Source organism: Haliotis cracherodii, unplaced genomic scaffold, assembly GCF_022045235.1.
Source record: "Haliotis cracherodii isolate W230 unplaced genomic scaffold, xgHalCrac1.p SCAF_2, whole genome shotgun sequence".
NCBI classification, from domain to species: domain Eukaryota; kingdom Metazoa; phylum Mollusca; class Gastropoda; order Lepetellida; family Haliotidae; genus Haliotis; species Haliotis cracherodii.
Genome location: NW_027266275.1, coordinates 72,014,403 through 72,028,542, shown reverse-complemented (window position 1 = coordinate 72,028,542; position 14,140 = coordinate 72,014,403). Strand labels below are relative to the sequence as shown.

At 45.8% G+C, this 14,140-nt stretch overlaps 1 protein-coding gene across 3 annotated transcripts in view; it reads right to left on the bottom strand.

Moving 5' to 3' along the window:
* LOC139468468 (katanin-interacting protein-like) overlaps positions 1-14,140 on the bottom strand; it is a 60,472-nt gene that overhangs the window by 8,889 nt on the left and 37,443 nt on the right. For 2 of the 3 annotated variants that reach the window (XM_071250437.1, XM_071250439.1), the window contains 11 exons: positions 13,891-14,008; positions 13,328-13,543; positions 10,243-10,298; positions 9,735-9,882; positions 5,769-5,842; positions 4,992-5,141; positions 4,511-4,595; positions 4,079-4,223; positions 3,103-3,300; positions 2,411-2,548; positions 172-303 (listed from right to left, as the gene is read on the bottom strand). In XM_071250437.1, the coding sequence (XP_071106538.1) occupies positions 172-303; positions 2,411-2,548; positions 3,103-3,300; positions 4,079-4,223; positions 4,511-4,595; positions 4,992-5,141; positions 5,769-5,842; positions 9,735-9,882; positions 10,243-10,298; positions 13,328-13,543; positions 13,891-14,008 (1,460 nt within the window). The remainder of the gene's footprint in view (positions 1-171; positions 304-2,410; positions 2,549-3,102; positions 3,301-4,078; positions 4,224-4,510; positions 4,596-4,991; positions 5,142-5,768; positions 5,843-9,734; positions 9,883-10,242; positions 10,299-13,327; positions 13,544-13,890; positions 14,009-14,140) is intronic. The other variant, XM_071250438.1, reaches the window with a different exon arrangement.

Below are 14,140 nucleotides of genomic sequence, written 5' to 3'. Positions count from 1 at the left end.
CTACTTTGGTGAAACCCGCGAGCGTGGTTACATAGTGCTGGCAAACCTAAAAACATCGTTGGAGTGAATCTGGGTTCCAGGTTTCACAAGTTCTTGGCATTTCAAAATTTTTGCCAAGTCTAATGACATTCACAGATCAATAATTAGCTGAATTCCTAACTAGTTGCTCACATCATTGTCAGCTGTGGTGGGCCTCTCGAAGGGGACATCGTCCTCGTCATCGCTAAACATGTCCCCATCGTACGCCTCATCGTTCTTCGACACCTCCTCAAGGATTCCCTCGTCCATGGTGAACAGAATCGTCTGAAATGGTACAATGTCAAACAATTGTTATCTAATGATATTTAATCGCTTATAGAGGAGATTGATCAACTTACAAACCAACTGCAGACAGCTGCTATGGCATTCAACAAATAATTAGCCACATCTGCTCATCCTCTAACTTATCTCCATGTAAACAGACACTATCCGGTGAACATATTTCTCAACAGCTGGCACAAAGTTTGTTTGTTGTTTTACATGGCAGACAGCCATGTTCCAGCTATATCACAGCAACCTGGAAACAAGGCAAAAAGTGAGCAGTGCTCACTAATACCCCCGACCTCAACTCCAACATATTTCAAGTTCAAAACATGAAAAATGCAATATTTTTTCAGATAATCCACTTATCAAAATCAAACTAAGTAATGCACCTCTCCAATTAGTATAGAAAGAGTCCCTTAAATTTGTAAGGAATCCAGTAGTATTTCTCAAGTTATAGGTAAGTTAAAAAAATCATATTTTCTCAGAAAATCAACATATCAAAATCAAACTTGGCACTGCACCTCTTCTATTGGTATAGAAAGTGTTCACCAAGTTTGAAAATAATGTATGCAGAAGTCATCGTTAGAAACTGGCACTAGTCCTATAGTCCCTACCAAACTGCTCAATAGCAAAGGTATCCTAAGGACTAGTAGAAATTGGCCCATTTTAAAGGTTTTGCTATATGTTATCATTGTAAGGACTAGTGGACAAAAACTGTTAGCTTCTAACCCTGAGAAGTGTTTAAGTTATAGGTCACACAAAAAAAGTCCTAAGAAGGACAGACGCACAGACAGGCAGACAGGCAGAATTCCTTGGACACCCAGTCCACCAAGTCACCTGGGCATGAGGACACCCAGTCCACCAAGTCACCTGGGCATGAGGACACCCAATCCACCAAGTCACCTGGGCATGAGGACACCCAGTCCACCAAGTCACCTGGGCATGAGGACACCCAATCCACCAAGCCACCTGGGCATGAGGACACCCAGTCCACCAAGTCACCTGGGCATGAGGACACTCAGTCCACCAAGTCACCTGGGCATGAGGACACCCAATCCACCAAGTCACCTGGGCATGAGGACACCCAGTCCACCAAGCCACCTGGGCATGAGGATACCCAATCCACCAAGTCACCTGGGCATGAAAACACCCAATCCACCAAGTCACCACGGCATGAGGACACCCAGTCCACCACGTCACCTGGGCATGAGGACACCCAATCCACCAAGTCACCTGGGCATGAGGACACCCAATCCACCAAGTCACCTGGGCATGAGGACACCCAGTCCACCAAGTCACCTGGGCATGAGGACACCCAATCCACCAAGTCACCTGGGCATGAGGACACCCAGTCCACCAAGTCACCTGGGCATGAGGACACCCAGTCCACCAAGTCACCTGGGCATGAGGACACCCAATCCACCAAGTCACCTGGGCATGAGGACACCCAATCCACCAAGTCACCTGGGAATGAGGACACCCAATCCACCAAGTCACCTGGGCATGAAAACACCCAATCCACCAAGTCACCTGGACATGAGGACACCCAATCCACCAAGTCACCTGGGCATGAGGACACCCAGTCCACCAAGTCACCTGGGCATGAGGACACCCAATCCACCAAGTCACCTGGGCATGAGGACACCCAGTCCATCAAGTCACCTGGGCATGAGGACACCCGGTCCACCAAGTCACCTGGGCATGAGGACACCCAGTCCACCAAGTCACCTGGGCATGAGGACACCCAATCCACCAAGTCACCTGGGCATGAGGACACCCAATCCACCAAGTCACCTGGGCATGAGGACACCCAGTCCACCAAGTCACCTGGGCATGAGGACACCCAGTCCACCAAGTCAACTGGGCATGAGGACACCCAGTCCACCAAGTCACCTGGGCATGAGGACACCCAGTCCACCAAGTCACCTGGGCATGAGGACACCCAATCCACCAAGTCACCTGGACATGAGGACACCCAATCCACCAAGCCACCTGGCCACCTGATCCATGTTAGCTGCCTTGTACAACAAGCAACACAGTGTTGAGGCCCGAGTCTGACCCGCGTCCCTCCCCAGAGACAGTGATGTAAACAATCTGCTGTACTCACATCACCGAAGGCCTCGGTTCCGCCCTCCACTCCACCACATGCCCGAGCGATCTCTCCCTTGAACACCACCTGCTTGTCCAGGGTCATCGTCACATCCTTCGCTCCTCGGTAGGAATGGATGCGGGACTTGTTGTAGTTCTACACAGGTGAAGGAATTTTGAAAGTCATTCAAAAATTATTTTGTCCTTTTTCAATTAATTAAATCAGTTAGTATAAATCAGTTAAAAAGAGAAAGGTCATCTGTCTTGGCAAATGTATTTGTGTTAACTGAATTGGAACAGGTAAATATATTCTTTCAACTTATAGTTTCATTACACAATCACACAACACAGTGAAATCAACATAAGGTTACCCTCATAACCAAAGCAAATCTTTAAGTAGTTGGTGTCTATGACAAACATACTAACATACTAACTATCTATGTCAGCCATGACACACAGGCCAGGATGACCTATGTCAGCCATGGCACACAGGCCAGGACGACCTATGTCAGCCACAACACGCAGGCTAGGACGACCTATGTCAGCCACAGTACACAGGCCAGGACGACCTATGTCAGCCACGGCACACAGGCTAGGACGACCTATGTCAGCCACGGCACACAGGCCAGGACGACCTATGTCAGCCACAACACACAGGCCAGGACGACCTATGTCAGCCACGTGCACATCACACAGGCCAGGACGACCTACCCAGATTCTGATCATGGCAATCTTGCAGGGTTTCTCGAAGGTCATGAACACTTTGTGGTCACCAGCCGGGGTGAACGGCGCCAGCCACATGTGCACATCATCCCGCGTCCTGTTCACGCCGTCGATGATGTTGGTGATGACGCGAGGGTCCTTGTGGTAATCAGGAAGCTCGTTGATGTCTTTCGGTTTGGCCGAGATCTGAAGAATCATTGGTTAAACAGGATTTCGTCAGCAGAACTACTGAATGAAACAAGGCAAAACAGTGAGTGGTTTTAAACATCATTAGCATATTTCAGTGTTATGTTAATGTGGGAGGAAAACCTGATGTGATGAAGGCCTGACAAACCAAGAATCAGGAATCAAACCCATGATTACAAATCTTACATGACAAAGGTGTGAATAGGCCACCCAAGCTCCTGTGAGACATAGATACATGTGACTTTGAGACATAGATACATGTGACTTTGAGACATAGATACATGTGACTTTGAGACATAGAGACATGTGACTTTGAGACATAGATACATGTGACTTTGAGACATAGATACATGTGACTTTGAGACATAGATACATGTGACTTTGAGACATAGATACATGTGACTTTGAGACATAGATACATGTGACTTGAGACATAGATACATGTGACTTTGAGACATAGATACATGTGACTTTGAGACATAGATACATGTGACTTTGAGACATAGATACATGTGACTTTGAGACATAGATACATGTGACTTTGAGACATAGATACATGTGACTTTGAGACATTGAGACATGTGACTTTGAGACATAGATACATGTGACTTTGAGACATAGATACATGTGACTTTGAGACATAGATACATGTGACTTTGAGACATAGATACATCTGACTTTGAGACATAGAGACATGTGACTTTGAGACATAGAGACATGTGACTTTGAGACATAGAGACATGTGACTTTGAGACATAGAGACATGTGCTACCCTGACCTGTTTGATGGTGACAGGTTCTCCCTTGCTGGAGAAGATGTCGATGCCGGTGAGGCCAACGTAGTGCTGGTCCCCCCACGTGGTCTTGATGTTCATAACCAGCTCCTGACCATAGGGCAGCTCTGGGATCACAAAATTCTCATCCCTGTCAACAAAACATTGTCAGTTACCTGAGAAAAGTTCACATCAGTCATAACTCTCATTCTACTCATATAGTCACGTCTTGCCACAATCCTGACCTATGACGAGTCACCTCTGACCTGCAACCCACACAAAGAAGGGAAGTATCTAAGCATATCACTGACAACTTTGAAATGTCTCTAAAAAATTATCATGACAATCATTTTACCTATAAACACGGTATCACTCACTGATCAGCTTAACCTCTACAACAGATTGCCAATAGACCGTTTACACACAGCGTGTACTCACTGATCAGCTTCGTCCTGGGCGACAGCTTTATCACCTGCATCTCCATCCTTCCTGCTTCCACTCAAATACTCCTCCATCGCTCCATCTGCCAAACAGAGAGAGAGGGCATTACAGCTGAGACAAACATTTTGTCCTCACATCACGTGTAGTACACTCATCCCTGCTGCTGAGAGAGGAAGTCGGCTTTGTGGACAATAGTCCATCATAGACCAGTGGAAATTATGAACAAGACAGCCTGGCCAATGATCATAATCAGCATGAATTGGAAATTCAGAGCCAGCAGATCCACACAAACTAAAAGTTGGGCAGCCATGCTTGTGCTGCACTTACGCCCTCTATCTACAGACAAGCGACCTTGTAGCTGTTTATGCCGCCACTTACCTCCCATGTCTACAAACAAGCGACCTTATCGCTGTTTGTGCCGCACTTACCTCCCATGTCTATGGACAAGTGACCTTATTGCAGTTTGTGCCGCACTTACCTCCCATGTCTACAGACAAGCGACCCCGCTGCTGCTTGTTGAACAGGGACAGTGAACCCCACTCCTCCTCCAGGTTGTCGTGTGACCCCCGCCACCGGGCGCGATTCTTCTGTATCCTCATCATGGGCGTGGCCAGATCGTCCGCCTCGGCTGCTCAACACATGGAGGATGGAGACGTAAGACAGCAGGAAGATGGATCAACACAAGGGTTTATATACTCAATATATACTCAATGGTACAAACACTAGGCTGAAAATGCAAAAATGTCTTGCTCTACACCCACCACTCACACAATTTTCAAAAAAAATAAATACATTAATTTTTTGCTTGATATTTCACCACGCAAAACTCCAGCATACAATGAACACAGAACCAAATGGCGCGGACAAAACCTGGTTCCTGGATGTAGGACCGCTATCTAGATTTTGTTTTCTTGTTTGCCACACTCAGAATATACTCCAGCCATATGCTGGCAGCTTGTAAATGATTAAGTCTGGACCAGACAATTCTGTGATTGATTGTTTGAACAACAATCCAAGCCATTGGGGAATGATTATTCGCTATCAACCTAGTCCCCGAGCTGGATCACCCAATTCATTTGGTCGCCTCTTACGACCAGCATAGGTTGCTGGGGACCTATTTCCATGGAGTTGATAACATTTCATCAGATAACACTGGACCTTGACAACTGACATAATTTCTGTAACCTTTTTGTGAAGGCTTGGGAATGATGATGTTACTGTTTTTGTCTATGTACGGGAGTTGTGAACCTCATACCTCTCTCAGCAGACGGGGAGGCTGCTGCACTTCGGCGGCCATCTTTGTCCAGCACTGTGCTGAGGTGGTCGACCCTGAAGACAAGAACGTCCACATCCATCAACTACAGGTGCACATGCTCAATGACCTAGGGCCATGCTTACTCAGGCCTTTTTTAAATAGCTTGGCTCAGAATTATTTTGTCTGATGCCACAGGGATCGTGGTTGAAATCTAAACATAGTTCCCCTGCACTATAGCTCATCTGTCTACAGTTTAAATGTCAACAAAGACAGACACATAAACTTTTACTGTCAGCATTGATATTCAAATATATTTTCCAAATTTGAACGATTTGAACATGTCATGAGGAGAATATACAAGCCAAAGTCTAACTCTCTCAGTCTGGCAGTTTCTGGGGAGAAAAGTTTACAGAGGCAAATACGCCTTTTGAGAGAACAAGGTCAAGGTCAAAATATTGCCCCAAATGGAACCCATACCAAATGTTAAATTACATTCTGAACAAAAAAAAGGCAGACAAATGGCTATATAAGGCCTTTGCAAGGTTGCTGCTGAGGCAGCCATTTTGTAAAATCGTGTTAAAACCTCTCAAACATCTACAGGTTTCACTTTTTGTGGAAACATGCTGTTTCACATTATGAAATTTTGGCTTGTGGGAACGGTAAGCCTTGTAATTTTAGAAGACATCATTTCAGAGGCGGGATATGCACTCAACGATCAGTGACTGGGAATATAGGTATTGGATACAGTAAAATTCTGACGCTTTGTTGATCAGGCTCCTGAAGACGACTACACTTTTTGCTTTAATTACTCAAGTCATTATCACAGTTGATTTAGTAAAACCTGTGCGATTCGTTCAGGTGCAGTTAGCCAATAAAACAGTGCACAGTGACATTATCAGGTGAAGGACATGGTTATCTAGCATTGTAACATATCTGATCTACGAGGCCATCAAGGAGTGAAGAAAGGTTATACTGTGTTGGCTGGTAATATAAACAAAATGACTTCTTATGCAATTGATTGATACGATTCTTTACATATCATGTGATCTATTGACAATTGTAGTGCAGAGCCATGGAGCCAAGCTGTGGAGCCAAGCTGTGGAGCCACTCTGTGCAGCTGAGCAGGGAGGACAGTACTAAGACATGGTACAGGTCACAACAAGGTGTCTGGTCAAGAATACACAGCACTATCTACTGCCTCGTACAACCAGGATGGCAGCTATCGTACTTGGCCTAATCAGAGCAGTGTCAGGAGTGTCATTTGACCTCTCAACAGTGTCAGGAGTGTCATATGACCTCACGACAGTGTCAGGAGTGTCATGTGACCTCACGACAGGGTCAGGAGTGTCATGTGACCTCACGACAGGGTCAGGAGTGTCATGTGACCTCACGACAGGGTCAGGAGTGTCATGTGACCTCACGACAGTGTCAGGAGCGTAATGTGACTTCATGACAGTGTCAGAAGTGTCATGTGACTTTATGACAGTGTCAGGAGCAAAATGTGACCTCATGACTGTGTCAGGAATGTCATGTGACCTCAAGACAGGGTCAGGAGTGTCATGATACCTCACGACAGTGTCAGGAGTGTCATGTGACCTCACGACAGTGTCAGGAGCGTCATGTGACTTCATGACAGTGTCAGAAGTGTCATGTGACTTTATGACAGTGTCAGGAGAAAAATGTGACCTCATGACAGTGTCAGGATACTTGGATACGATGACATACTGGTGCATCAGCCATATCAGTGAGCTTGAACACCAGATCTTTTAGTCGCTTCTTATGACAAGCATAGCCACCTGTTACGGCAAGCATGAGTTGCTGCAGACCAATTCTCTACCCGGATCTTCACAGGTCGATTGGCTTATGACAGCTTCTTCTGAGCCATTTCATTGATCCATTTAATTTCATGAAAGGTCGTTTTGATGCGAACTGTAATGGGATGTCCCCAGATCTTTGTTTAGAAGCAGCGAGTTCTAAGATCTGATTTTAATGAGATTGAGTAAGTCATGTGACCTCATGATGGTGTCAGTAGGAGTGTCATGTGACCTCATGATGGTGTCAGTACAGAATGTCATGTGACCTCATGATGGTGTCAGTACAGAGTATCATGTGACCTCATGATGGTGTAAGTACAGAATGTCATGTGACCTCATGATGATGTCAGTACAGAATGTCATGTGACCTCATGATGGTGTCAGTAGAGAATGTCATGTGACCTCATGATGATGTCAGTACAGAGTATCATGTGACCTCATGATGGTGTAAGTACAGAATGTCATGTGACCTCATGATGGTGTCAGTACAGAATGTCATGTGACCTCATGATGGTGTCAGTACAGAATGTCATGTGACCTCATGATGGTGTCAGTACAGAATGTCATGTGACCTCATGATGGTGTAAGTACAGAGTGTCATGTGACCTCATGATGGTGTCAGTACAGAATGTCATGTGACCTCATGATGGTGTAAGTACAGAGTGTCATGTGACCTCATGATGGTGTCAGTACAGAATGTCATGTGACCTCATGATGGTGTCAGTACAGAATGTCATGTGACCTCATGATGGTGTAAGTACAGAGTGTCATGTGACCTCAGGATATTGTGTCCCACTCTTGTTGATCCACCATTATCTCTGTCGGCCAAGGAGCATCCAACTCAAGAACATCAGCTGACAACAACGCTGGGTGAGGTACTGGCAGGTGGTTCTATTGCACCAAAGCAAGGAGCTGACAACTGCATCATTATGGGAATATTAATCACTATTCAGCATGAATGGTGCCAGCATGTGGCGCTTGCTTGTGGTGGCAGCTTGCTGCTCTTGGTGAGTGAGTGAGTGAGTGGTGTGTGATGCTGAATAGTGGATCACTTATAGCAGTGTGTCAGCAGAACCTGGGAGCAGCGTCCAACGTTTTGCCTTTGTCTCTGAATGCCACCCTGGTGAAACCACAAGCATGGTCATGATGCTGACTGACCAAGAATCATATCAATGGGGAGAATGTGGGGTAAGAACCCATGACAAGCAGATACTGTCAGAGTTAAAGGAAACAACTCAATATCAATGTCAGCACAGAACAAGACTGTGATCAAGGCTTCTGAGTCTAGTTGCCACCAAGGTCTACTGACTCTACTTAGCCCTACAACTGCAGAAAGCCAATGTTAAAGTGACATCAGACTAAGCGCTAAGATCATTACGTGCAAGCACTAAGATCATTATGTGCAAGTTGACCCTTGTCCTGCCTTAACAGAATCAGGTAGTCAAACAACCCCACCTTGGACATCCTGACTTGACAACATTCCGTAGATTGTGAGTCTGTTCATCCAGCAGTAGATAGGTACATGGGTTGTAAACTCCCCAAGGAGCTGAGAGTGAAAACACTACACTGCCTAACAGACAGATTGGGTTGTATACTCCCCAAGGAGCTGAGAATGGAAACACTACACTGCCTAACAGACAGATTGGGTTGTATACTCCCCAAGGAGCTCAGAATGCAATATGAATGCACACTGCTCCTTAGATCTGGGTAATAACGCTATCATAAACTCCACACACACCTCAAGTGTGGAGCTTGGAGACAGGCACTTCGTTATTGAACGAATTCTTTCATCCAATCGACAAGCACAGGGGGCTTGCATCTCTCCCGTCCGGGGCTAGCAGGGTTCATCGGGGGCGACACGAACTCAAAAGCAAAAACACCACACTATGTTAAAACGGCACCGCAAACATTTGTGCAGAACAATCAAACAGCACACAGCAGTAGCAGTGTTCGAAATTAAGCATGAAAGTCAAGGGGTCCTTGTTACAACGTTATGGGAGAAAGACTACTACAGAAGGTAACCTCAGGACCCCAGGACCCCCTTAAGTTGGAACACGGAGCAGGTGCCCTGCAGGTGGGCGAATCCAGCATGCATAGTGTGACCAGACAGTGTTAGTGACACCCTATACCAACGTCTAGGTAATCAGTCTACCCTGCTTGTGGCCACACCCCCATGTCCTCCAACACAATAGGGTCGCTAGCGTCTTGCCTCGACTTCTTCCCAGGCTTCCCTGGCTGGGGGGAGGGGCTCTTCCCCTCAACTTGCCCCGCCCTGCTGGCTGGAGGACTCTTGAAGCGATCTGTAACAGGCCATGAAGATCATAGTCAACTTGCATGATTCAATATTACACACATAGACAGCAATAGAAACTAACTGTTTTAGTCTAGTATAGCTTATAATGATAACACATAGCAAAACCCTTAAAAATGGCAAATTTCTACTTGAAATTATGATACCTTAACTATTGGACAGTTAAGCAAGGACTATAAAGCCATTTTTACCACTGACAGATATTACAGAAACAAACACAATTATATTTCCAAGAAGTCGGTGAATATGGGCTCATACACATGCGCTGTTAGAAAGATAGCTTCGTGCTTCTGACCATGAGAGATAAAAGCCTGAATGGACAAAACTACACCACATTTGTTTTCCCTACCTTGGACATCCTCAGCATTCAGCCAGGTGGGCACATCCTTCTTCCTCTGGGACTCACTGCAACACAGATGGGCACATGTAGGGCACATGGTGGGTCACATGTGATGGCTAAAGGTAGGAGCACATACTACATGTAGAAGCATATGGAGGCACAAAGTGGTGGCACAGTGTGGTGTCATATGTTGAGGCAGACAGTGGCAGCACATAAAGGCCTATATCAGCTTAGTCCAGACAAGCAGTTTATGTAACTTAACTAATTTAGGAAAACGTATCACTTGTCTTGCGACGAGTGGCCATGTTCAACCTGCACAGCGGCAGCACAACAGGATGAGGTGTCTTTAAAGCAAAATCATTTACTGCTCATAGAAGTGAGCAATATCTCAATCTCATTAAAATCAGATCTTAGTTCTCACTATCGCTAAAGAAAGATTTGAGGACATCCCATGACGGATCACGTCAGAAGGACCTTTCATCCAACCAATCAAAGCGTCGCTTACAAGATCATGAAAGTGACAGGCGGAATGTGTTTTCTAATCATGCAACCTCGAAATATTTAACAGAGGGTAATCTGAACAACAGTTACGGGTTTTATGATTATATCCATACAATCTAGGCCATCTATAAGCCATTCCAGAATGTTCTTTTTATCAGTTTTAAATTTTTTAAACGAGAATACGTCAAAATATGTTCCGAAGCGTAGTCGCCAGTTTGAAACTAGTGTCGTAAAGCTCAAGAAAGCTGCTTTCTGATTGGCTAATGTGGATTTCTTGTCAGTCATTTCATTGATCGGTCAAAGTTCGTGGAAGGTCGTTCTGACGTGAATCGTAATGGGATGTCCTCAGATCTTTGTTTAGCGGGAGTGAAAACTAAGCTCTGATTTTAATGAGATTGGCAATATCTCAGCTACTTCATGGTATGTTAAGTAATATCTGGGCAAGGCAAACTAGTAGCTGCAACGATGATCTCTGAGTGACAGTGCCTACCCACCTGATCACCATTTGAATCAGCTCAAGTGTGAAAGACAGGGCAGGTATTATTCGGACCTACGAATCTATACAGTTATTAATCTTACTTGAAGCAAACAAAACTATGATTTTGAAGAACTTTCGATGAATTTCACTTTCACCGTAAACAATGGTTAGCAGTGTGTAAAAACTCAAATCATCAAATAGTGGAGAGTTAGTACTTTGCAACAAAGACTGCAGCTTAAATGCTCATGTTACAGTAGTTATCATGACAAAGGGAGGCAACTGTGAGGGTCATTAGTGTCCAGATGCTGGGAGGTGGGGTGTGCAGACACAAACAACACTAACTGCAACAATTGCAACAAATCTGTAATCACACTGCATTACTGGTCTGCATGTTGCAACATGTTATGTAACCACTTTGGTCTGCGGGGATCTGGAGGTAGGACGCACTGGTTGATGAGGGCCGACTCTTCATCGGGGGAGCTATAGGGGTCATCACTGCTGTCACTGGAATAGATGCACCTGCAGGTCGTCAAGACAGGGCCAGAAAGAGTGTGTTGGAAAGGAGGGAGTGAACTGACAAGAGAAGAGAGGAAAGAGGGAGAGGAAGGGGAGTGCAAGATAGGAGGAGAGAGTGAAAGAGGAGGGAGAGGGGAGAGTAAGGAGGGGGGAGAAAGAAGAGAGAAAGGTTAAGAGAAAAATGGGGAAGGAGAGAAAGGGAGAGAGTGAAAGGAAAGAGTGAAAAGAAAGAGTGAAGGGGGGGGGGGAAGAGGAGAAAAAGAAAGGAGAGAGAAAGGGTAAAAGAAAAATGGGGAAGGAGAGAAAGGGAGAGAGTGAAAGGAAAGAGTGAAAAGAAAGAGTGAAGGGGGAAGAGGAGAGAAAGAAAGGAGAGAGAAAGGGTAAAAGAAAAATGGGGAAGGAGAGAAAGGGAGAGAGTGAAAGGAGGGAGAGTAAGGGGGGGAAGAGGAGAGAAAGAAAGGAGAGAGAAAGGGTAAGAGAAAAATGGGGAAGGAGAGAAAGGGGGGGAGTGAAAGGAGAGATTGAAGGAGGGAGAGAAAGGGAGGGGCGGGAGAAAGGAGAGAGAAAGCGTAAAAGAATAATGAGAAAGGAGAGAAAGGGGAGAGAGTGAAAGGAGGGAGAGTAAGGGGGGGCGGAGAGGAGAGAAAGAAAGGAGAGAGAAAGGTAGAAGAGAAAGTAAGTAAAGAAAGGGGAGAGAGAGAAACCACAGAAAAAAAGTCTTTCAAAAACTTTAAGAAACTTTCAAAACACAACATCCTACACAAACACAATCAGCTATGACAGCATCACATTCTAACAGCAGCCACAAGTGGGTTCAGGACAATGCCAGCCTCCGGTCCCATGAGATCACTATAGGACATCCTGCACCAGCATCCTTACCTGATGTTCAGGACAATGCCAGACTCAGGTGTTGTGAGATCACTACAGGACATCCTACACCAGCATCCTTACCTGATGTTCAGGACAATGCCAGACTCAGGTGTCGTGAGATCACTATAGGACATCCTGCACCAGCATCCTTACCTGATGTTCAGGACAATGCCAGCCTCAGGTGTCGTGAGATCACTACAGGACATCCTGCACCAGCATCCTTACATGATGTTCAGGACAATGCCAGCCTCCGGTCCCATGAGATCACTACAGGACATCCTGCACCAGCATCCTTACCTGATGTTCAGGACAATGCCAGCCTCCGGTGTCGTGAGATCACTATAGGACATCCTGCACCAGCATCCTTACCTGATGTTCAGGACAATGCCAGCCTCCGGTCCCATGAGATCACTACAGGACATCCTGCACCAGCATCCTTACCTGATGTTCAGGACAATGCCAGCGCCCGGTGTCGTGAGATCACTATAGGACATCCTGCACCAGCATCCTTACCTGATGTTCAGGACAATGCCAGCCTCCGGTGTCGTGAGATCACTACAGGACATCCTACACCAGCATCCTTACCTGATGTTCAGGACAATGCCAGACTCAGGTGTCGTGAGATCACTATAGGACATCCTGCACCAGCATCCTTACCTGATGTTCAGGACAATGCCAGCCTCAGGTGTCGTGAGATCACTATAGGACATCCTGCACCAGCATCCTTACCTGATGTTCATGTCCTTCAGCTTCTGTAACATTGGGGTGTCATCACTGTCTCGAGGGAGGGGGGTTTTGCTGGGCGTGGCCCTCCGGGGAGAGGGCGATGTCCCTCCCCGCCCATCCTCCAGGGGGGCAAGAGACTTGGGTCTGGCTGGTGGAGGTTGGTCTGCAGACATGTTTGGGGTCTTCTTGATGGGCCCAAGAGGACTTTTCGGGTCCAAGCTGGAGATGGAAAATATAAGATTCTCATTAGTAACAGTAACTGAAACGTCAGTGCAGGACATTATATCAGGGTCACATTAAGCATCACACATTTGGTGAAATACATGTTACAATATTTTCTTTTATTTCTTTATTAGAAAGGCTGTAATATAATTGTTGTTTTATCATATACAGTAACTCTCGATATCCCACTATTGTTGGGGATTAAGATCCCGACCACTCATTCTAGGAAAGTGCTTTATACAGGTATTGTACATGTTCTGGTAACTTTACACACAGATGATGGAATAAAGTAAGAATGTAATCAAAGACAGGTAAACTTTTCAGATGGAGGAGCCAGATTTCACCTGTCGCTGACAGACCGGGATGTGTCAGTCTCGGAGTTGTGGCCATCCAGACGGGCTGCCAGTCGTTTTGGCTTCCGCGGAGTCTTCACACGCCCCTTCTCAGGCATCTTTAGCCCATCTGGGGAATATAAGAGTTGGTGCTCACTGTGTGTGCTACAGACAGTACAATGGTAAACCCAGACATGCTCTTAGCTATTTTGGTTTGTGTGCATACCCTTGCTGAGGCACTTGAACTTAAGTCACATTACCT